Below are 24,630 nucleotides of genomic sequence, written 5' to 3'. Positions count from 1 at the left end.
AACTTACTTATTTTGGAGCATGGCTTCTTGAATTGTTTCCCACAAACCCAAGGGTGCGTGTGCCAGTGCTTTCTTAGAAACGTGTTTCTAGCACAAAAAGGTCATATCCAAATAAACAAAAGACACTACACTGAGAAATAAAGATTCTGGTCCATGGTGTGAGTGTGACATATTCACACTGACCAGAGTACAGGATGGAAATGTTGGCGATAAATGTTGAAATATACCTATGTCAAGTTGCAGGGTATTTACATATTATAAAAATTTATATGTCACAGATCTCACTTCTCTAGAAGCCGTTGGTGGTGATAAAACATCATTCATCCTGTGTTGAATTACATATATTTGGCAAAACTTGATTTTTAAGAACCACCCCAGCTAGGTAAAATACACCTTTAATCAGTCGTAGGCCACATTCATGAGATTTATTCTTACATTTTGAGAAGGGAACTCCATAAACCCAGGATGGGAAAGTTGTGGCATCAAACAAAATAGTTCTACACCAGCACCTTGTAGCTCTGGCTTTTTGCCCACAAGGTAGTTTTCCTAGTATTTCCTATCTTTGCACTGCAGTCCCTTAGGATATAGTTCTAGACATTATCATTACATGAAATTCTTTCCAAGTATGGAAAAGTATAGTGGTTTTTTTTTTTTGCTACTTTTCCAATAATTAAGATGCATAGATGAATGTATATATTTTAAAACAGCTTTATTTTGTAAAATGAAATAATTGGTTGCCCTTGACTTCACATATGTTAATTTGGCTTTATTTGGTCTTTTCTCAGCTGAATTCCTTTTTTCTTTCTAGATTGAGCTCCTTGATTTCAAAGGAGAGGATTTATTTGAAGATGGAGGCATTATCCGGAGAACCAAACGGAAAGGAGAGGGATATTCAAATCCAAACGAAGGAGCAACAGTAGAAAGTAAGTATTAAAGTAAGAGGGAACTAGTCCTTAAAAATTGGGCCATTTATGTGGACGAAATGGAGACTTTAAAAAAAAAATGTTTATAGAAATGAATATATCGGCTGAGCACAGTGACTCACGCCTGTAATCCCAGCACTTTGGAAGGTCGAGGTGGGTGGATTGCCTGAGCTCAGGAGTTTGAGACCAGCCTGGCCAGCATGGCGAAACCCCATCTCTACTAAAAATACAAAAAACTAGCCAGGTGTGGTGGTGCATGCCTGTAATCCCAGCTACTCGGGAGGCTGAGGCACAAGAATCACTTGAACCCGGGAGGTGGGGGTTGCAGTGAGCCGAGATGGTGCTACTGCACTCCAGCCTGAGTGACAAAGCGAGACTGTCTCAAAAAAGAAAGTATTGAATATATCTCAAAGATAGTCTTAGCCGGGCACAGTGGCTCATGCCTGTAATTCCAGCACTGTGGGAGGCTGAGGCAGGAGGATCTCTTGAGCTTAGGAATTCGAGACCAGCCAGGACAACATAGTGAGGCCCCATCTCTACTAAAAAGCATCAAGAGAATTAGTCAAGTGTGGTGGCACGTCCCTGTAGTCCCAGCTACTTGGGAGGCTGAGGTGGAAGAATCACTTGAGTTCTGGAAATCAACACTACAGCAGAGAGCAAGATTCTGTCCAAAAAAAAAAAAAAAAAAAAGTTTCAGGTTCAACATTTATTTAATAATTTTATTTAGTAAATATTAATTCAACATCTATGTGGCAAGCATGCTACCAGCCTCTACAAACTCAAAAACGAATACAAAGTAATTCCATCCACAAGAAATTCTCAATCTATGGACTCTCTGGTGTGCCAACAACTATATTAGTTGCCTGATATATTTGTTCGTTTATTTCTCACAACCTTAAGAGGTAAAATTTCTTGTCCCCAGATGAGAAAAGTTAATTCAGAGATGTTAAATAAATTGCCCAGGGTTACAGAGTTACTAAACAGAGCAGTAGATTATAATCCCCTTTAGGACTCAAATCCATCTCATCAGCTGTCATCAAGATAAAAAAATAGTTCATCATTTAGATCAATATTGGATAATAATGTTCATTCTATTCCATATCAGGAGACCTAGGTTCAAGTCCTGCTTTGGTGCTTATTGAGTAACCTGAAGCTATTCCGTTTCTTCATTTGCTAAGTGGGAGTAGGGGCAGCTCTGAGGACTCAGACAGCTAACTCTTCTTCCCTTCTGGATCAAATTATATATACCACTGTGTATACTACTTGTCACTTTACATTGTAATCAGTATTTGCCCATTTCTCCCAGTATACTTTTGAGTGCTTGAGGACCAGAATCGTTCTTCATCCTTTTGTTTTCAGCATTACCTGCAGTGCATGACACACATTTGGTGTTCAGTAAAGGCTTTCTGCATGGATAAATGCTTGAGAAGTGTCATTAGTGAGCTGAAATCCTTCAAAAGAGAGTTGTGAGAAAACAGAGAAATACTTCCATTAAGAACAAAAATCATTCAACAAGGATGGGAACATGAACTATTATTATAAAAGGTCTGTTTAAAATGATTTCAAAAGCCAGGTGTAATGGTGTGCACCTGTAGTCCCAGCTACTTGGGAGGCTGAGATGAGAGGATCACTAGAGGCCAGGAGTTTGAGGCTATAGCGTGCTATGATTATACCAGTGAATAGCCAGTGCACTCTAGCCTAGGCACCATAGTGAGACCTTGTCTCTTTAAAATAAATAAATTAAAAAAACAGTAAAGAGTTCATTTAAACAGAAAACAAGAATAGCTGAGTTTCTTATTTTTAAAGTATATACTATTTTCAACCCATATTTCATTTCTACGAGTCTGGCAAATCAGTTTAAATTCTGTTGTTTTGGGAAGCAGTTACAAATATTATTTATCCCAAATTGCCATTTGGGATAAGTTTTTGAATACGTGAAGAGCTTTAAATGTAGAATATCAGGGAAATAGCTCCAGACTAGGAGTTGGGAGATAGGGTTCCAGCCTCAGCCCTGGCCTCAGGCTGGCTCCAACTAGACCTCACCTCTGGGCATTAGCCTCCTTCCTATGCAGTGAGGCAAGGTTGAACCTCTTGATTTTTAAGGTCCTACTAGCCCTAAAACTCCATCATAGAATTCTAAATATTTACAAAATTGTAGGAATGATAGAAAATCATCTTCACTGTATTAGTAAGCACTTAAGCTTGTCTATAATGTGTATTTTAAATTTTTCTTATGAAAAATTTCAAATGTATGTACAAAGGTAGAGGTTTACTCCTGTGGATACAGGCACTCCCTAGATTCAGTAATTTATAATACATATTTTTAAACTGGAGCGTTTTGTCAACTAAGAGGAAAAACTTTTCCCAATTATAGACAATACCACAAAATTACCACTGTGGAGATTTCTTTAGAGCATACTAAATTAAATCAGATCTTGCTTTTGGTAATACTTGCGATGGGAGTCCATTTTTTTTTTAACTTTTTGTTTTGAAATAATTTTAGAATTACAGAAAAGTTGCAAAACTAGTATAGAGCATTCCCTTATATGCTTCACACAGCTTCCTCTAAATGTTAACATCTTACCTAATCACAGTACATTTATCAAAACCAGGAAGTTAACATTGATGTAGTACCAGTAACTGTTTTCCACATCTTATTTGAATTTCACCAGTTACTACACTACTGTCGTTTTCTGGTCTAAGATCTAACTCAGGATCCAGCATTGTATGTATGTATGTATGTATGTATGTATGTATGTATGTATGTATTTATTTATTTATTTATTTATTTATTTTTGAGATGGAGTCTTGCTGTGTCATCCAGCCTGGAGTGCAGTGATGCTATCGCAGCTCACCGCAACCTCCACCTCCTGGGTTCAAGCAATTCTCCTGTCTCAGCCTCCCAAGTAGCTGGGACTATAGGCGCACACCACCATGCCTGACTAATTTTTGTATTTTTATTAGAGACAGGGTTTCACCAGTTAGTCAGGCTGGTCCTCGAGCTCCTGACCTTGGGTGATACACCTGCCTCAGCCTCCCAAAGTGCTGGGATTACAGGCGTGAGCCACCGCACCCAGCCTACTTTACTATTTTGAATACAACTGACCATTTTGTAGAATATCCCTCAATTTGGGTTTCTGGGATGTTTTTAGATTGAGGTTATGCGTTTTTTGAAAATACCACTGAAGTGATGTTGTGCCTTTCATCATTATGAAGAGGTACGTGATATTGATGTCTCATTACTGGTGATGTTACCTTAGAACACTGGGTTAAGATGGGAAACCATGTTTCACTACTGCAAAGTTACTATTTTCCCTTTGTAATTAAAAAGTATTAGGAGTGAAGTACTATCTTGTTTTATATCACAACTTGACACACTCATTTTGACATTTGTTGATTTTTGCTTGCAACAGTTATTACTGTGGCATTTGACTAATGGTAAATTTTCTATTGCTGTTATTCTCTCTACATTAATTTGAATCCTACTGTATATTTATATCATTATGGACCTGTGTATATTTATTCTGTAAGTTATTATTCATTACTATTCTTATTTATTTTGTTGTTCAGATTGTTCCAGATTTGACCATTGGAAACTCCTTTATGTTTGTTTTTGTGTCCTTTCAATATTATCCCTTTTTTTTTAAGCACTTCCTTACTTTCTGGTACCACAAGACATTCATGGCTCATCTTAAAATTTTCCTGCCCCAGACCTGGAACCAACCATTTCTCCAAAGAGCCCTGATTCCTTTTATTGGAGAAAGGCATTTAGAAACCAAGATCTGAGTGCTAGGTTTGCTCCTGCTATGGGATATCATCATTCCTAGACCCCCTTAGCAGACAGAGAGATAGAGAATATATGGACCTCAACATACATACATATACATCTATATGTATTTCTACATCAGCCTGTGTGTGTGTGTGTGTGTATATATATAGTTGTTGTTGTTTTGCTTTGTTTTTTGAGGAAGAGTCTCACTCTGTTGCCCAGGCTGGAGTGCAGTGGTGCAATCTCAGCTCACTGCAACTTCCGCCTCCCAGGTTCAAGTGATTCTCCTGTCTCAGTCTCCGGAGTAGCTGGGATTACAGGTGCGTGCCACCACGCCCAGCTATTTTTGTATTTTCAGTAGAGATGGGGTTTCACCATGTTGGTCAGGCTGGTCTCGAACTCCTGACCTCGTAATCTGCCTGTCTCGGCCTCCCAAAGTGCTGGGATTACAGGAATGAGCCACCGTGCCTGGACAGCCTGTATGTTTATGTTAAAAACCATGAATACTCACTGGCAGTTGCAGTTCCAGTTCCAATCCAACACCGCAAGTTTACTTGCCGTTTGCTCATTTTAAACTCCATTCTCCAGAAGTGAGAAAGTGCTCTCATTCTCCACAGCATACTCATTGCTCCCATCCTAGTGTATATGTAAGGTGGTTTTGAATTGCTAACCTAGACCCCTGTGACAAACTGACTTTACGAAATATTTGCGTATAGTACCTTTTGTCATCAGTCTTATAGTGTGTATTCAAAACATTTGCTTTCCAACTGAGGTAATGTCTTTCTTCCTCACCCCCTTCTATGTGATTGTGTTACTCAATTGTAACAAATTATTCATTTGTTACCGTTATTCCATTTTGGGTTCCCGCCATGCTCTGGTTAATTTTAATTATTTGTTTTATTTTGGATGTGTGAAACATTACCATGATTTTAAACTATATAAAAAACGATATACTCAAAAGTGTCATTTTCCCCTCATCCTTATTAACCTGTTCCCATTTCCCCATTATTTCCACCCTATTCCAGTCTCATTAGTTATATCATTAGATCCTGGTTTTTCTTCCTGTATTTTATTACGTTTTATGTCATTTTATTTTTTCTGTTTCTGTTAACAAAGGGAGCCAGGCGTGGTGGCTCACACCTGTAATCCTAGCACTTTGGGAGGCTGAGGCAGGAGGATGGCTTGACTTCAAGAATTTGAGACCATTCTGAGCAACATAGAGACCTTGTCGCTACAAAAAATTTAACGTTTAGCCACATGTGATGGCACATGCCTCTAGTCCCAGCTACCCAGAAGACTGAGGCAGGAGGATCTCTTGAGCCCAGGAGTTCAAGGCTACAAAGAGTTGTGATCATGCCACTGTACTACAGCCTGAGCAACAGAACAAGCCTCTGTCTCAGTTTAAAAAAAAGAGAAAGAACAAAAGAAAGGGCAATGACTAATCTTTTGTCTTTCATCTTGTTAGAATGTACTTTCCTGGGAAATTTTGGAGTAAATGGTTGATTTTACTTTTTCACTCAAAAGACCTTCTTGGTTTTCTGGAACAAATCTATTTTATAGAAATTTATTGTGTCATACTTTCATTTGTCAAGGTTAAAATGTCCTGGTTTTTCCTCCTTTAAACAAGTTAGCTATCTGGGGGAGGAGAACAAAGATTACCCTAAAGGTGGTCCTGTTCAAAACCAAGATCATCTTATTCTTTTTGAAATCTTCTCAATCTTTACTGGTTTGCCTTTTCTTTATAGCATCACCAAATATACTTAGATGTGAAACCAGATATAAAACCTGGAACTAGGCCAGGTGCGGTGGCTCACGCCTGTAATCCCAGCACTTTGGGAGGCTGAGGTGGGCAGATCACCTGAGGTCAGGAATTTGAGACCAGTCTGGCCAACGTGGCAAAACCCCATCTCTACTAAAAATACAAACAATTAGCTGGGAGTGGTGGTGGACACCTGTAATCCCAGCTACTTGGGAGGCTGAGGCAGGAGAATTGCTTGATCCTAGGAGGCAGAGGTTGCAGTGAGCAGAGATCGCGCCACTGCACTCCAGCCTGGCTGACAGAGGGAAACTCCGTCTCAAAAAAATAAATAAATAAAATAAAATAAGTAAAACCTGGAACTAAAGCTGGCTGTAGAATGAACAAGAACGATAGACACTGATCACCCATTACAATGTGTTGTTATAGATACGTGATTTACTAAATTTCTGTCATTTCTGTGTAAAGAGACAATGAAGTGATGTGGAGGAGGGGACAGATAGGCTTTGAAAGTGATGGACTTGAGTTTTGAATCTTGGAATTGCTACCTGATACTTTTATGACTTTAGACAAGTTACTTAACTACATGGAGCATTCAGTTTTTTTAATCTGTCAAATGGGAATAATTTTCACTCCCACGGGTTGTGTAACAGTGATACAGTTTGGCTGTGTGCCTACCCAAATCTCATCTTGAATTGTAGTTTCTATAATCCCCACATGTCGTGGGAAAGACCCAGTGGGAGGTAACTGAATCGAGGGGCAGTTTCTCCCATGCTGTTCTCATGATAGAGTGAGTTCTCACGAGATCTGATGGTTTTATAAGTGTCTGGCAGGGAAACCCTGCTGGCTTTTCTCTCTCCTGCAGCCATGTGAAGAAGGGCATGTTTGCTTCCCCTTCTGCCATGATTGTAAGTTTCCTGAGGCTTCCCCAGCCATGTGAAACTGTGAGTCAATTAAACCTCTTTTCTTTGTAAATTACCCAGTCTCGGGCAGTTCTTCATGGCAGCATGAGAATGGACTAATACAGTTATGAAGAAGAGTGTCAGACATTTAGTGGACACTTAATTTCTTCTACCCTATATATTGTGTTTCACTAATTTGTTTTGCTTCCTTTTAATTGATCTAAGGAAAAAGATCCTTGACTCCTCTTTTTTTCTGTTGCCCAGGCTGGGGTGCAGTGGGCCAGGCTGGAGTGCAATGGCATGTCTTAGCTCACTGCAACTGCTGCCTCCCGGGTTCAAGTGATTCTCTCACCTCATCCTCCCGAGTAGCTAGGACTACAGGCATGTGCCACCACGCCCAGCTGATTTTTGTATTTTTAGCAAAGACGAGGTTTCATCATGTTAGCCAGACTGGTCTTGAACTCCTGATCTCAGGTGATCCACCTACCTTGGCCTCCCTAAGTGCTGGGATTACAGGCGTGAGCCACTGTGCCTGGCTGACTCCTCTTTTTCTTATCTCCTACATGTCATCCATCAGCAAATCCTCTTGGCTTTACCATGGTTATTAGAGACCTAAAATTGCCTCTAATAACAGTCTTCAAATTAATCATATATCTTAATAGTAATCTTATCTAAATCACATTTCTGTAGGTTCTGGGGGAAGAATAACATTATGGACTCAAAAAGGTTTTTACTGAATTGTAAACTTTTACTTCCTTTTCATAATTTGTCTCTGTGTGGAAGAGAAAACCTAGATTAGTTTGATGGAATTTATTCTTTCTCAAAGAAATTTTGATTTTTACTCTTTATATGAGGATCCTAATGGTTACAAATCAGTTTTTAGAATCTGTCCCCCTATGCTTTTTCTAGTGTCAGTTAAGATGACCGTCTTGTAATTTTTATTCAAAGTTTTCCTTTCATTTAAAAAGTTACTGTGTTCTAAGGTACTCTAATTGATATGATTATGATGACTGATACTTCAGTCCTTAAGTTTAATTGCAAGTTATGGCTACATTCCTACTTTTCAGCTTTGCTTTCTTAGAAAATCAAATCTGACTTACATAAGGTTCTACATAGCTACCAGTTACTCTTCCCCCATCCCCCAGTCTCTCACATCGTCTGATTTGTCAACTTTAGTGGTTGGAAGAGGCCCATCAAAATGCTGGCTGTATGTGGTTCTCTTGCCTCTCAGTACTTTCAGCCACATTTGAATGCAAAGAATGCAGACAGTCAGCAGTATTTTTAAATGTGAAATTTTCAACAGTGTTCTACAGGTTCCAGTTGTTGGTGTACCTCCTTTCCCTCTCCAAATCTCACTGAAATGATAGATGGAGGGAACAAAGTTTTCAAAAGAAGAAGAAGAAATCAATAATAGTGCTGGAAAGGGGAGGAATGTAAGAGTGGATCAGAAATTATGGAGAATTTCTGGAATATGTAAAGTTGATGAAGTTGAACCAATGGAAACTAGTCTCAGCAAATCCAACCCAAGACAGGTGTAAAGAGTACTTATGCAGAGGTACATACTGTTCTTCTCAACAGGCTTAGGCGGAACTCCAAGTTCATAGTCAGCTGGTGTGAGGGAGCCCAAGCAGGCTATGCAGCAATCATCAGGGCTGTTATAAAACAAGATGGAACAGCGGGGCCAGTAAACCTCCAGTGCAGTAGTTCTCAACTTTTCCTGAATTTAGAATTACCTAGGGAGCTTTTAAATATTCTGACACCCAAACCAGTTAAATAAGAATCTCACATCTCAGAAGATGGAACTCCAGGCACAAGTATTTTTTTTTAAACTCCCAGATTATTCTAGTTTGCAGGCAAGGACTGAAAACTACTACACTAGGGTCTGGCTGTGACTTTTTCTCCCAAGCTAAAACCAGTAAGGCCGGGTTCTGAAGTAAAATAGAAAAGTAATAAAATAAATTTAAAAATAAATAATAAAATAAAATGTTCCTCAAAAGACTCCAAGTGTTAGGACTTGGACTGGGGAAAATGAATGTATTTTTTGAAACTTTTTTTTTTTTTTTTTTTTTTTTTTTTGAGACGGAGTCTCGCTGTGTCGTCCAGGCTGGAGTAGAATGGCGTGATCTTGGCTCACTGCAAGCTCCGCCTCCCGGGTTCACGCCATTCTCCTGCCTCAATCTCCCGAGTAGCTGGGACTACAGGCACCTGCCACCACGCCCAGCTAATTTTTTTGTATTTTTAGTAGACACGGGGTTTCACCGTGTTAGCCAAGATGGTCTCAATCTCCTGACCTCATGATCCACCTGCCTCAGCCTCCCAAAGCGCTGGGATTACAGGCATGAGCCACCACACCCGGCCTTTTTTGAACTTTTAAAACAAATTTAAAGGGGAAAAAAGTGTAAAGACAGCTTTTCACAGTATATAATGCTAAAGTGTTCTGCTCCTGAAGTCAACTTTCCTGTGCCCATCATGCCCAGCTCGTAGTAAATGCTTAATAAATATTTGTGAAATCTTCACCCTTAGATCCCCGCAATCAGCCCATCCTTTTGCAGAAAGGCCTGCCATGGAAATGTATCCAATTGCTTAGAAAAACGGTGACAGCTAACTATAGTCATTTGATCATCCTGAATCCTTCCTTTATAATACGGCCAGACAACAAAGAATCATCAGCAAATATCACGAAAAAAGCAGCACTAAAGTGGACTAACAGAAGAAGTAGAAGAGAACTTTAAAAATACTAATTATTGTCTTCAGAAATTGTTAACAGGACATCAAATTCATAGTCAAAAAGCCAACTTCCCTGAAAAAGGAAAGGGAGGACAAGAAATTTTCTGGAAATTAGAGCATGATTAATCAAAACTGAAACTCAGAGGACGTGTTGAAGAGCAAAATGGACTGTCCCCGAAATCTGGTAATCTGAAAGATAGCCAAGGATTTCTCAGAACACAAGAAAAAAGAGGGATGAAAAGTGAAAAAGAAATTAGAAGATATGGATAATAAATCCAGGAGAGGTAATATGCATCCAATCAAACATCTAATAGAAAATTTCCTACAGGCAATAAAAGAAAAAGAGTCTTAAGATTGAAAGGGCCAGTTGATAGTGGTACCCAGGAGGAAGGAGTGGTTTTTCACCCAGGAATATCCTGGTGAAATTTCTGAATTCTGTAGCTTACAAGAAAATTCTGAACTCTGCCAGGGAAGAACAAGCTACGTACAAAGGAATATGAATCTACTCATTACACTAAAGACAATGCTTTTGATTATTATCTATAGCTATGTGTATTTTGAACCTAGAATTCTGTACTCAGCCAAACTGTCATTTATGTACGAGAACAAAATTAACTTTTTGGAATTTGCAGACTCATATTCTTTTTGAAAAAAATACTGTGGGATGTACCAAAACAAACAAAAAATAAGAAGCAACAACTCAAGGCATAAGAAACAGTAGCGAGAAAAAAAATAATTCTCATATTGGATACATTTATCCTGAAAGATCTCTGAAGCAGTAGAGCTGTAATGTTAAAAGTAATATTAATAATGAAACAGTCTGGGCTGGGCACAGTGGCCCACACCTGTAATCCCAACACTTTGGGAGGGTGGAGTGGGTGCATCACTTGAGGCCAGGAGTTCAAGACCAGCCTGGCCAACATGGCAAAACCCCATCTCTAGTAAAAATAGAAAATTTAGTCAGGCATGATGGCACATGCCTGTAATCCCAGCTACTCAAGAGGCTGAGGCAGGAGAATCACTTGAACCCAGGAGACAGAGGTGGCAGGGAGCCAAGATTGTACCACTGCCTGGGTGACAGAGGGAGACTCTGTCTCATAATAATAATAATAATAATAATAATAATAACAGTCTGGATTCTGGGTTATTTTAACAAAAGGTGGTGAGGGTAGGAAATGAAGAGGGGAAGGCAAAATTGTCTAAGATTATTTTCTTTTTTAAAACATTTTTTGGAGATGAGGTCTTGCTCTGTGGCCCAGGCTGGCATGCAGTGGCACAGTTGTGGCTCACTGCAGCCTCAAATTCCTGCCCTCAAGCCAGCCTCCCACCTCAGCCACCAGAGTAGCTGGGACTGCAGGTGCACACCCAGCTAACTTTTTTTATCCTTTTAGAGATGGGGTCTTGCTATATTGCTCAAGCTAGTCTTGAACTCCAGGGCTTAACCAATCCACCTGCTTCAGCCTCCCAAGTAGTTGAGATTACAGGCTCGTGTACTACCACAATCAGCTGCCTTAATTTCTTGTTCCAGGGGAGATTATGCTGATTAATTCTTTTATTTTATTTTAAGATTCAGGGGGGACATGTGCCAGTTTGTTACATGGATATATTGTCTGTAATGCTGAGGTTTGGGCTTCTATTGAACCCATCATCCAGATAGTGAACATAGAGTATAGCCCTTGTACCCCTCCATCCTTTTTCGCTTTTGGAGTCCCCAGTGTCTCTTGCCCCATCTTTATGTCTGTGTGTACTCAGGGTTTAGCTCCTACTTACAAGTGAGAACATGCAGTATTTGGTTTTCTGTTTCTGTGTTAATTCACTTAGGATACTGGCCTCCAGCTGCATCTGTGTTGCTGTAGGGGATATCCTTTCATTCTTTTTTATGGCTGCATAGTATTTCATAGTATATATGTACCACATTTTCTTTTTTTTTTTTTATTTCAAGTCTGTCAAGCTATTCTTTATTTCGGAGAGAGGGCAGGGCAGAGTGCTCAGTCCTTCTTGGCAGCGGCTTTTGTCATGGTGGCCAGGACATTGCTCAGCTCCTCCCGCTTCCTCTTGGTGTGGGTGTGCATCCCCACCCTTGTCTTGATGAATTTGAGGGCCCATTTGTCCTTGGAGACCTTCAGTAACTCCATGGTGCACCACTCGTATGGGGTGAAGCCACACAGCTCTCAGATCATGTCCTGCACGAGCTTGGTGTATTTGGTCAGGTGCCTGCAGGGGTGGCTGTGCCTGGGTGTCCTCACGTTCTTGGTCACCTTGTGGCCCTTATTGAGGCCCACGGCTATAGGGTAGCACAGAGCCATGGCTGCTGCTCTCCAGTGGTGGCCGTGGCAGAAGGAAACCCACATTTTCTTTATCCAATCCTCCGTTGATGGACACCTAGGTTGACTCCGTGTCTTTGCTATTAAGAATATAACTGTGCTTAAGACTTAAATTAAGTGTTGTGCTGGGCATGGTGGCTCATGCCTGTAATCCCAGCACTTTGGGAGGCCAAGGTGGGACTGTCACTTGAGCCCAGGAGTTTGAGAGCAAACTGGGCAACACAGTAAGACCCCATTTCTACAGAAAAAAAAAAAAAAAAAGCCAAGCATGGTGGTGCATGCCTGTAGTGCCAGCTACTCAGGAGGCTGTAGTGGGAGGATCATTTGAGTCACATTTATACCACTGCAGTCTAACCTGGGCAACAAAGCGAGACCCTGTCTCAAAACAAAACAGGCTGGGTGCAGTAGCTCATGCCTGTAATCCTAGCACTTTGGGAGGCCGAGGTGGGTGGATCATTTGAGGTCAGGAGTTCAAGACCAGCCTGGCCAACACAGTGAAACCCTGCCTCTACTAAAAATACAAAAATTAGCCAGGTGTGGTGGCGGGCACCTGTAGTCCCAGCTACTTGGGAGGCTGAGGCAGGAGAATTGCTTGAACCTGGGAGGTGGAGGTTGTAGTCAGCTGAGATCCTGCCACTGCACTCCAGCCTGGGCAACAGAGTGAGACTCTGTCTCAAAAAACAAACAAACAAACACACAAACAATGCTGCAGTAAACATGTCAGTTCAAATGCCAGCTATCTTTCTGATATAACGATTTATTTTCCTTTGGTTGTATACCCAGTAATGGGATTGCTGGGTCAAATGGTAGTTTGATTTTTAGTTCTTTGAGAAATTTCCAAACTGCTTTCCACAGGAGCTGAACTAATTTCCATTCTCATCAACAGTGTTTAAGCATTCCCTTTTCTCCACAACCTTGCCAACATCTGTTCTTTTTTGATTTTTTTTTTTTTTTTTTTTTTTTTTGAGATGGAGTCTCACTCTGTCGCCCAGGTTAGAGAGCAGTGGTGCAGTCTCGGCTCACTGCAACCTCTGCCTCCCAGGTTCACGCCATTCTCCTGCCTCAGCCTCCAGAGTAGCTGGGACTACAGGCGCCCGCCACCATGCCCGGCTAATTTTTTTTTATATTTTTAGTAGAGACGGGGTTTCACCATGTTAGCCAGGATGGTCTCGATCTCCTGACCTCATCATCTGCCTGCCTCGGCCTCCCAAAGTGCTGGGATTAAAGGCGTGAGCCACCGTGCCCGGCCTTGACTTTTTATTAATAGTCATTCTGACTCAGTTGTGAGGTGGTATCTCATTGTGGTTTTGATTTGCATTTCTCTGATGATTAGTGATGTTGAGCATTTTTTCATGTTCATTGGCTGCTTCTTCGTGTCCTTTGCCTACTATTTAATGGGGCTATTTGTTTTTTTCTTGTTGATTTGTTTAAGTTCTTTTCTGGATATTAGTCCTTTGTCAGATGCATGATTTGCAAATGTTTTCTCCCATTCTGTAGTTTGTCTGTCTGCTTCATTGATAGCTTATTTTGCTGTGCTGAAGCTCTTTAATTAGGTCCCAACTGTTAGTTTTTCTTTTTGTTGCATTTGATTTTGGGGACTTAATCATAAATTATTTGCCTAGGCAATATCCAGAAGAGTATTTTCTAGGTTTTCTTCTAGGATTTATATAGTTTGAGGCCCTACATTTAAGCCTTTAATCCATCTTGAGTTTGTTTTGTATGTGGTGAGAGGTAGAGGTCTAGTTTCCTATTGGATGCCTTTTATTTCTTTCTCTCTAGGACTTGCCACATACTGATTGCTGTGGCTCAGTACCATGCTGAATAGGAGTTGTAAGAGTGGACACCCTTTTTTTGTTCCAGTTCTTAGGTGGACTGCTTCCACCTTTTGCCCGTTCAGTATGATATTGATGGCTGGGTGCAGTGGTTCACACCTGTAATCCCAAGACTTTGGAAGGCCAAGGCAGAAGGATTGCATGAGCCTGGTAGTTCAAGACCAGCCTGGACAGCATAGTGAAACCTTGTCTCTACTAAAAATTAAAAAAATTAGCCACACATAGTGGCATGCACCTGTAGTCCCAGCTTATTTGGGAGGCTGTTGCAGGAGGATCACTTGAGCCTGGTTGATAGAGGCTTCAGTGAGTTATGGTTGCACCACTGCACCCCAGCCTGGGCAATGGAATAAGACCTTGTATCAAAAAAAAAAAAAAGATACTGTCATAGGTGGCTCTTACTATTTTGAAGTATGTTCCTTTGATGCTTAGTTTATTGAGGGTTTTTTATAATGAAGGGATGTTGGATTTTATTGAATGCTTTATGCTGATTGATTCTGAACATTGATAAAGATATATACATCTTTAAATGATTTGTTCAGACTTTAATGGAAAGTACTAGTAAGAATAGTGTGTAGAATTTCCAAACCACCCCATGTGGAGTGGGGAAATAGAGGAACAAGGAAAACTTCATCAATTGAGCAAAAATTGTTTTAAAAAATAAGAAAACATGGGCCAGGCGCGGTAGCTCACACCTGTAATCCCAGCACTTTGGGAGGCTGAGGCAGGTGGATCATGAGGTCAGGAGATCAAGACCATCCTGGCTAACACGGTGAAACCCCATCCCTACTAAAAATACAAAAGATTAGCTGGGCGTGGTGGCGGACGCCTGTAGTCCCAGCTACTCGGGAGGCTGAGGCAGGAGAATGGCGTGAACCTGGGAGGCGGAGGTTGTAGTGAGCCGAGATCACGCCACTGCACTCCAGCCTGGGTGACAGAGTGAGACTTGGTCTCCAAAAAAAAAAAAAGGAAACACTGTAGAAAACCTAAGACAAGAATAAAACCACTCATATCAGTGATTACAAAAAATATGAATGGGATAAATTCACCTATTAAAGGCAAAAGGTCTCATAAAGTGAGAACACAACAGTATCTAGCTATGTGTTCTTTATAAATGAAACACTAAAATCAAAAAGGTACCAAAAATTGAAAATAGAGGAAAGATTACGTCTGCCCATATTGAGATCTGTTGGAGCTGTGAGACTTTACATTTTTGTTTTTCATATGCTTTTGAAGTATTTATGAATGTCCTGGGATGTAAGTCTAGGAATAGAGAGCAAATTCTTGAAACCACTTTATTATATGTCTTCACAATATAATGTAATATGGTACTTGGTCTAAAGTGGCCAGTGTTTATTCTTTCAAATATTTTGGATTTATATATTTCTTTCTTCCAAAAAGGTATCTTCAAGTCTTCAGGTAGAATAAAATCATAGCAGAAAATAAGTCTTTCTGGCCAGCCATGGTGGCTCACGCTTGTAATCCCAACACTTTGGGAAGCCAAGGTGGGAGGATTGCTTGAGGCCAGGAGTACAAGACCAGCCTGGCAACATGGTGAGACCCCATTCTTAACAACAACAAAATAGCCGGGCGTGGTGGTGTGTGCCTGTAGTCCCAGCTACTAGGGAGGCTGAGGAAGGAGAATAGCTTGAGTCCAGGAGTGTGAGGCTGCAGTGAGCCATGATCACACCACTGCACTCCAGGCTGGGCAACAGAGTGAGACCCCCAACTCAAAACAAAAAAAATAAAGAGGCCGGGCACGGTGGCTCACACCTGTAATCCCAGCACTCTGGGAGGCTGAGGCGGGAGGATCACTTGAGCTCGGGAGTTCAAGACCAGCCTGGCCAACATGGGGAAACCCCATCTCTACTAAAAACACAAAAATTAGCTGGGCATGGTGTCCCAGCTACTCGGGAGTCTGAGGCACGAGAATTCCTTGAACTCGGGAGGCAGAAGTTGCAGTAAGTGAAGGTTGCAGTGAGGCAAGATCATGCCACTACACTCCAGCCTGGGCAACAGAACGAGACTCTGTCTCAAAAAAAGAAAGAAAACAGTCTTTTGTTGCTGCTGCTGCTGCTTTTTTTTTTAAAAAAAAAAAAAAAAAAATCCAGCAAATTGGCCATTTATTTTAGAATAGTATTAAAAAACAAAGTTTCCATATCAATATAAAATTTGTATAGCTTCCTAGAATTTATTAAAACAGGAATACTAATAGATTCAAAAAGGAAAATTTGTATAAATTAGTGAAAATTACCACCCTGTCCTTAATGCCCTATTTTAAGATTAGTCATTAAATAAATATTTACTTGCTGGCCCTGAACTCTGTGCTGGGTACTGTGAGGCACAAAAGAAGTACAAGATACTGCCTTTGCCTACTAAGAATTTTATTCATACTTTGACAGCTTTCTGTGTTGAACCATTAAATGTTTTCTTACAGAGCTCTAAAACATGTTTAATCTGGTATAATTTACCACTAGGCACAGGAAAATAATTATAGCTAACATTCATTTAGTTCATCTCTGTATATCCACACTTAACAACAGTGTTTTCACATGATAGACACCCTGACGAATGAATGAATGAATGAATGAATGAATATCAGGTGCTAGATTAAAAGCTCTAATTCAGTATCTAATTTAATCCTCTCAACAATTATCATTTAGCTAGTGTATTATTCACATTCTATCAGTGAAGAAACTGAGCTTCAGATCGCTTTAATTACCTTGCCCAAAGTCATAATTGAAGTGGCAGAATGGGACTGGAATCCAGGTCTAACTCAAGTGCTATAGTGGTGTGAAGGGAAGACTGGTAAGGGTTGGTGTTCATGGAGAATTTGTTGCTGGGTGTATACTTCTTGTTTAGATTTCCTGTTTTGAAAACATTCAAACTTGATCAACCAAAAGAAATCATTTGCATAAATGTTATTCAGTTCCAGGAGCCAGGTTCCACGCCTGTTAGCATCTGTCTGTCAGTTCTGTAAGCAATCTTACAGTGGTGTGTGTTCATCCTAAGTAGTACAAAACAGTGCAGAGGAGGAAGGGGGACAGTTTAGGGGAAATCTGACCACCATGCGTGATGGAAGTGTTTCTCTTGTTCTCCTGCTTTTAGAAAGCCATCTCTGCTTGCTTTTTCAGGGGGTTATTAAGATCCTACTCTCTTGGATACCGTGCTCTATTAGGCAGGAGACACAGGCAGAGAGAAGCTCACTTGGCATGAATTAGGCAACAGAGAAAACTCTTGCGCAGTGGGAGTAACTTGTCACAACCTGGTTTTCTCCGGCCAGATAACCAGTCTTGTCTAGTAGTAATGCCATTACAACATTCCCATTCAGATCCCCATGACCCAGTAATTGTTTTGAGAATGAGTGCAAAGCTATCAGACACCAACTACTATAATTAGAAAAGGGAAAAATAGACACTTACCAGAGCTAATGTCTTTAGGCTGGAGCATTTACAACTTTTTGTTTTTTTGTGTTTTAAGTTATGGAGCCTCTTTCTCAGTTTTGCTTCCTGAAATACAAATTGCATGGTTTAGGGGTTCTTGCATTTCATTTTTGTTACTGCTGTGCACTCTCTTTCCTTTTTTCCCCCCTATTTTAATCGGAGTACAAATTGCTGTCAGCACATCGAGTTCATGTGCCAGCCACATTCAGAACAGGGTGTTCTGTGCTCTTCAAAACAAAATTGCTCTAGGGCAGTAAGAGAACAATAAGTCAGAGCTCCAGTTTAAGTGATGTTTTGCAGCTCGCTTGATGTGGTTACACTCCGATTGCGCAGCTAAGCTTGGGTAATTTGGTTTGGTTTGACTTTATGGGGATTTGGAGGACCTCCCTCCCCCTTTAAGTTACATAGTCTTTAAGTCAAGAAAAAAATGTTGTCTCTTTTTAACTTGTTTATTTCTTTCTCTGCCAAAAAAGCCCTAAGTAGAAGCATCCTGTATGTACTTTTATTCTCTTTGGGCACGTCATAGATGATTTACTTCCCGTAAATCATGCTGGTTGGGATTAGCAACAGACCTCCTGAGCCCTACAGGCTGCACTCCCAGTGAGTCATGATGGTTATTATTAAATATTTATTAAGTTAGTATTTGCACTAAAAGATGCCAGGTCAAAAAGCAACCACAGGTCTTCCACGGCCAGAGCTGCCATGGTTTTTGTTTTGTTTTGTTTTGGTTTTAGTAGCAATTTTTAAGATAACATTAAAAAGAATAAGTGGAGCTATAGGAGCTAGGCACATCTGCGTCTGTTACTGCAATCGGGGCCCCTACTGTGGCAATCAGCAGTCTTTCCGTGGCTCCAAGTGGTGTGTGAGTTCTTGTCAGCAGTCTTGTAGAACTTGTCACATCAGTGTTCCAAGTTTAGAAACCAGTTAACCCAGCAATGCCCTTTGCTACTTGTAGATGTAGAGAATCAATGGGCTGTAGTCACCATGAGGCTGTGATCCCTCCTTTTACTCTGACATTCTGAATATTGTCAGTGTTACAAGGTGATGGTTTTGGTTTTTTATATAAACTGGGGTTTATGTGTCTGGATGTATATCTGTTTAAGATTTTATAGTACTGCAGGGTCCAATTTTGAAGGGTTAGATTTACCAGGAAAAAAAAAGATTGGTCCACATGTAAAGTAGAAAATATTTATAAGAGCTATCACAATGTTTACTGTCCTATTACAGCATCAGACACTAGTTCTGTCATTTATTGTCTCTCTGAGAAAGACTAGCTACAATGAATGTTTTGCTTTCTTAATTATGCCTTTGTTACAGTTTGACTTTTTTTTGGCATGGTTACTTCATTTATCTTTCCCAACATGTTTATTAGTAGCCAATCTTTTTCCCTCACTAATGATGGGTTATCACATCTAAAGAGAACTTTAGAAATTACTTATGTAATTTTAATATCAAGTACATACATCAAGCTGAAAAACAGCCTAGGAAACTAACGCACAGGCAGGAATCCTTGCAGAGTCTCTGGATTTCCTGTTTTGAAAACATTCAAACTTGATCAACCAAAAGCCACAACAAATGTACTGATAATTTCCTCCACCACTAAATGTACTCTCCTTAAGAGAGGAAGATGATACTTCCAACAATAAACTTCAGACAAAAAAAATCTGTTAACTAAGTTGTGAGCTACTAGGACAATAAATCTGTGTACTTCAGACGTTCCACAATACATGAGAAATTTACTTTGCTCAGCAAATCTTTTTTTTTTTTTTTATGAAAAGTGTTATTAGTCTAAATTTCTTGGGCAGAGTTTTAAATATTTAGAAATGCAAACTTTTTAGAACTCTTAACCTCCTTAGAAACATCAATTTTTACTCCAGTAAAAATATCTTTTTTTTTTTTTTTTTTTTGAGATGGTCTCACTCTGTCACCCAGGCTAGATTACAGTGCCGCAATAACAACTCACTGCAGCCTCGAACTCCTAGGTTCAAGCAGTCCTCCCACCTCAGCCTCTCGAGTAGCTGGGACTTACAGGTGTGCGTCACCACCCTCAGCGAATTCAGTAAAAATATCTTAAGCCTCAGACTCCCTGTAGAGCCTCTCTAGTATGCATGTACAGTCATATGCTGCATAACATTTTAACAGCAGGTTGCACATAGGACAGTGGTCCCGTGAGATTATAATTCCATATCTTTACCTTCTCAATGTTTAGATACACAAGTACTTAACATTGTGTTACAATTGCCTACAATATTCAGTACAATAACATCCTATGCAGATTTATAGCCTAGGAGCAATATGCTATACCACTTAGCCGAGGTTATAGTAGGCTGTTCCATCTTAATTTGTGTAAGAACATTCTAAGATGTTCCCACAGTGATGAGAATACCTGATGACACATCTCTCAGAATGTATCCCCATCCTTAAGTGAAGCATGACTGTATTTGAAAAATTTTAAAGTTGAATTTATTTTTTAAATGTTTTCCAATTCAGAATGAACTTTCAATTTGCTACCAGTTAATTTTATCTAGAGCATTCTAAAAGTAAGTATAACAGAAGGAATTATCAGCATTTATGAGTGTGGGACATAAACTAAAATGCCATATGCCAACTCTACCAAGCCACTCCAGCTCTAGCCCTTGTTTGGAGGAGCTGACTCAAGAGTTAGACCCTTTCTAGTTTGGCCCAAGTTTCCTAGACCCCATTCTGTGTCTGCAAGGGGAACACGTCAAGATGGTATTAATACTGGTGAGTTTAAAAAGGGTAGTGAGTACTCACTTCGGCAGCACATATACTAAAATTGGAACAATACAGAGAAGATTTAGCAAATCAAAGAAAAAAGAGAAGAAAAGGGTAGAACGCTTTAGAGCATAAATGTCCAGGCGACATTTCGGCCCCTAGTGTCTACACCATTTCTGTTCATTCTTCAGTTTTTCTGATTTCTCAGGCCTCTGCTAGAGGTAATTCAATTAAATGATTAACTGCAGGAATTAGATTTGAAGCTGGTTTCTGGGCTATATTGATATTGAGAGTGATATTACCAGGTCATAGAATCATAGAATTTTAGAGCTTCATTGAGATCATGTAGTTCAAAAGTAGAATAAGTTCGATGTGAATTTTTATTTGGAGGGTAATAGTTGTTTTATTGGGCATGGAATGAGTGTAACTGAAGGAGTGATTTTTAGTCTCTCTACAAGTTGTTGATCTAAAGTAGATCAGCCAGTGTTAGAAAAGAAGCATTTTAGGAAATCTGTAGATTTGAATATAGGCTATTATATTACAGAAGTAGAAATAAAGGATTTTCTTTTTTTTTTTTTTTTTTTTTTTTTTTTTGAGATGAAGTCTCCCTCTGTTGCCCAGGCTGGAGGCTAGAGTGCAGTAGCATAATCTCGGTTCACTGCAACCTCCGCCTCCCAGGCTCAAGTGATTCTTGTGCCTCAGCCCAAGTAGCTGGGATTATAGGCACGTGCCACCACACCTGGCTATTTTTTGTATTTTTAGTAAAGATGGGGTTTTGCCATGTTCGCCAGGCTAGTCTCAAACTCCTGACCTCAGGTGATCCACCTACCTCGGCCTCCCAAAGTGTGGGATTACAGGCGTGAGGCACCGTGCCCAGTCAGGATTTTCTTAATGAAATCCAAATTATCATATTGCTTGGTGACTGTTACGCTGTCATACCAGCCATCTATTTTTCTTATTACATCAAAAACTTAAATAGAAAGAATACCCTTAATATTAAAAGTAGTTGTAAAGTTTCAGAGAATTGTTTTTCCTAGAAATAAAGAGTCTAGGCCAGACGTGGTGGCTCACGCCTGTAATCCCAGCACTTTGGGAGGCTGAGGCGGGTGGATCGCCTGAGGTCAGGAGTTCGAGACCAGCCTGGGCAACATGGTGAAACCCTGTCTCTACTAAAAATAACAAAATTAGCTGGGTGTGGTGGCACATGCCTGTAATCCCAGCTACTTCGGAGGCTGAGACAGGAGAATTGCTTGAACCCAGGAGGTGGAGGCTGCAGTGAGCAGATATTGTGCCACTGCACTCCAGCCTGGGTGAGACAGAGCAAGACTCCATCTCAAAAAAGAGTCTGACTCATCAAGAAAAAATAGATATCTGTATGCATTTTTTCTATTTTGTCTTAAAATATGAGAAAAAGCCTCTTATTTTAATATGAAATTACCCTGGGAATGAGCTTGGTAAATTGGGGTGGAACAGTGAATTAGGCCTCCCAAAATTGACCTAACATTTCAGGGGAGGTTATTAAGTAATTTGATTTGTGAAGTTATAGTAGACTATTGATTCTTTCACACTTTACATTTATTATTTCCAGTAAGGGATATAGCTAAGATAGTTATTGATGTTGTTGTCTTTGGATTTACCGTTTTTATTCAGATATATTTGTGAATGAGATTAGGACTCTTGAAGAAGAAGGAGCATCTGTATTCATTTAACCTTTGTATATCATTGGAGAAATAGCCATTTAGTTGGGTTTTTGGCCCAAGCATCTGAAGCCAGGATGCAGTTACAGATGTTTATATATTTGATATTAAATTTGTGGCATTTGATAACTTTATTAAATAATCCAACATTTCTTGACTTTGTATTATAGGTGAGGAAACTTCTGTCACATAGTAGGCTTAGAATAAACCTGTGTTTCTGGTTTGTTACCTACTAAACTGTCTTATTGATACAAATATCAGTAATTACAAGTTTAACTTAAAACAGAAAGAAATATGGTTGCTCCTAAACTTTCAGACTGGGTAGACTCAGCTTCACCAAGACATACTGTGTGTGTCTCTTGATGAAATGAGAAAGGGGAAATGGTATTTGCTACATTGTCGACCACTCATTTATCACATCACTGAATTAGCCAGTCCTAAGAAGGAGCTCTGTTGACTCTCCTGTCTCCTTGCCCTCAGTCCACCTGGAAGGCCACTGTGGTGGAAGGATGTTTGACTGCAGAGATGTGGCATTCACTGTGGGCGAAGGAGAAGACCACGATATTCCAATTGGAATTGACAAAGCTCTGGAGAAAATGCAGCGGGAAGAACAATGTATTTTATATCTTGGACCAAGGTAAGTAGCATACCAGCTTGGAACACAGTGAAGTCACCTAAAGGATAGGGAAATGCTTGCTTTTTTATTCAGTGTTTTGGCATTTTCAGTGAAGTTAATCCAACAACGGAAACAATTAAATCAGGCTGCAGTTAGTCATCACGTAAATTAATGGGTCTTACAATATCATAGAGGTTTGTGAGCATGTTTACTTGATTGATACATGTTCAGAATAGGACTTGCAGGCACTTTTTGCTTTTGTGATGATTTGTTTTGCCTGCAGTATTGCCAAGACAGGCAGCTATGGACCCTTCTCATATGTGGTTCTCTCACCCCCTCTTCCCTTTTCTCTAAATTACGCAGGAGGCAGGAAAACATGGGGGTTGGGAGTCAAAGAAGCATTTGGATGATTTACTACCACTTGAACTTGTGCCACTTGTTCTTATACAGAGTCACTGAAAAAAAAAAAAAAGCACATTCTTCCTGGATCTAAAGGCAATGGAGATGACTCATTTTTTGCCTAAATTTTTCCCATCATAAGGATATCCATTAGCACTTCCAAGCTTAGAACCATCAGACACTGACAGTCTCTCTTGTGAAAACATGTTTAGTATTATTTTTAGATCTAAAATTATACCATGAATCCAACCCTTCTGTCTTGAGAAACAGACCCCTGAGAGAACCCAGGGTGTTTTGATTTTGTCTGCATGAGAGTGCATCTGCTTATCTAGTGTATCCTCCCTCTGGCTCCATGGATTTCAGACAGTGGGATTCTGAGTTACTGAGAATCTTGATGACCTGCACTTGCCAGAGGTGATGTTAAGCCTTTTGTGGTGTCATTTTGTAGACTCTGTAGTTATCCAACGGCAGTTTACCTTTGCCCCAGTACTTGATCCATAATCATATATATATATTTTTTGAGATGGAGTCTTGCTCTGCCACCCAGGCTAGCGTGCAGTGGCATGATCTCGGCTCACTGCAACCTCTACCTCTGGGTTCAAGCAATTCTCCTGCCTCAGCCTCCCGAGTAGCTGGGATTACAGGCACCCGCCACCATGCCTGTCTAATTTTTGTATTTCTAGTAGAGACGGGGTTTCACCATGTTGGCTAGGCTGGTCTCGAATGTCTGACTTCAAGTGATCCTCCCACCTCGGCCTCCCAAAGTGCTGGGATTACAGGTGTGAGCCACCACACCCAGCCCATAATCATATTTTTGAGGTGATGTTCTAGCCATGCAACTACCACTTGAAAATCCTTCCAAAATGCTCTACCTTGAACTCTTTATAGCCGTCACTGAGGCACCCTTTATATAATGCCTTCTTTTTCTCTACCTGGTTCCTCTTTCCACTAACTATAGCCCCCACTTCAATGTGTCTTGTTTATATTAATATTTACTCTATATTTGTAGTTTATTCTTAGGTGAAACTAATTCTGTTTCTAGGAGATACTTCTTAAAATTCAGATAGAGCATAGAAAAAGCTATCTCTTCCATATCCAAATAATCTTTTTTTTTTTTTTTTTTTTGGTAACAGGATCTCACTCTGTCGCCCAGGCTGGAGTGCAGTGACACAGTCACACTCACTGCAGCCTCAACCTCCAGGGCTCAGGTGATCCTCCCACTTCAGTCTCTGAAGTAGCGGGGACTACAGGTGTGCATCACCACACCCGGCTACTTTTTGTATTTTTTGTGGAGATAGGGTTTTGCCATGTTGCCCAGGCTGGTCTCCGACTCCTGGACTCAAGTGATCCGCCTGCCTCACCCTCCCAAAGTGCTGGGATTGATTACAGGCATGAGTCACTGCGCCAGGTCATCTCTGATTACTTTTAATCAGCATTTCAAAATTACAGTAGTTGTAAACTCAGAGAGATGGATTTATGTGTAATGTATATTTTCAAAATTTAAGCTCC

At 40.2% G+C, this 24,630-nt stretch overlaps 1 protein-coding gene and 1 pseudogene across 2 annotated transcripts in view; one reads left to right on the top strand and one right to left on the bottom strand.

The window, feature by feature from the left end:
- FKBP5 (FKBP prolyl isomerase 5) overlaps nt 1–24,630 on the top strand; it is a 116,040-nt gene that overhangs the window by 69,794 nt on the left and 21,616 nt on the right. For both annotated transcript variants that reach the window (XM_032140221.2, XM_058432257.1), the window contains 2 exons: nt 809–923; nt 22,587–22,743. In XM_032140221.2, coding sequence (XP_031996112.1) covers nt 809–923; nt 22,587–22,743 — 272 coding nt within the window. The remainder of the gene's footprint in view (nt 1–808; nt 924–22,586; nt 22,744–24,630) is intronic.
- Nucleotides 12,066–12,383, bottom strand: LOC116459635 (large ribosomal subunit protein eL36-like; annotated as a pseudogene).

Source organism: Hylobates moloch, unplaced genomic scaffold, assembly GCF_009828535.3.
Source record: "Hylobates moloch isolate HMO894 unplaced genomic scaffold, HMol_V3 SCAFFOLD_20, whole genome shotgun sequence".
Taxonomy (NCBI): domain Eukaryota; kingdom Metazoa; phylum Chordata; class Mammalia; order Primates; family Hylobatidae; genus Hylobates; species Hylobates moloch.
This window is presented reverse-complemented; position numbering and strand designations above follow the sequence as displayed.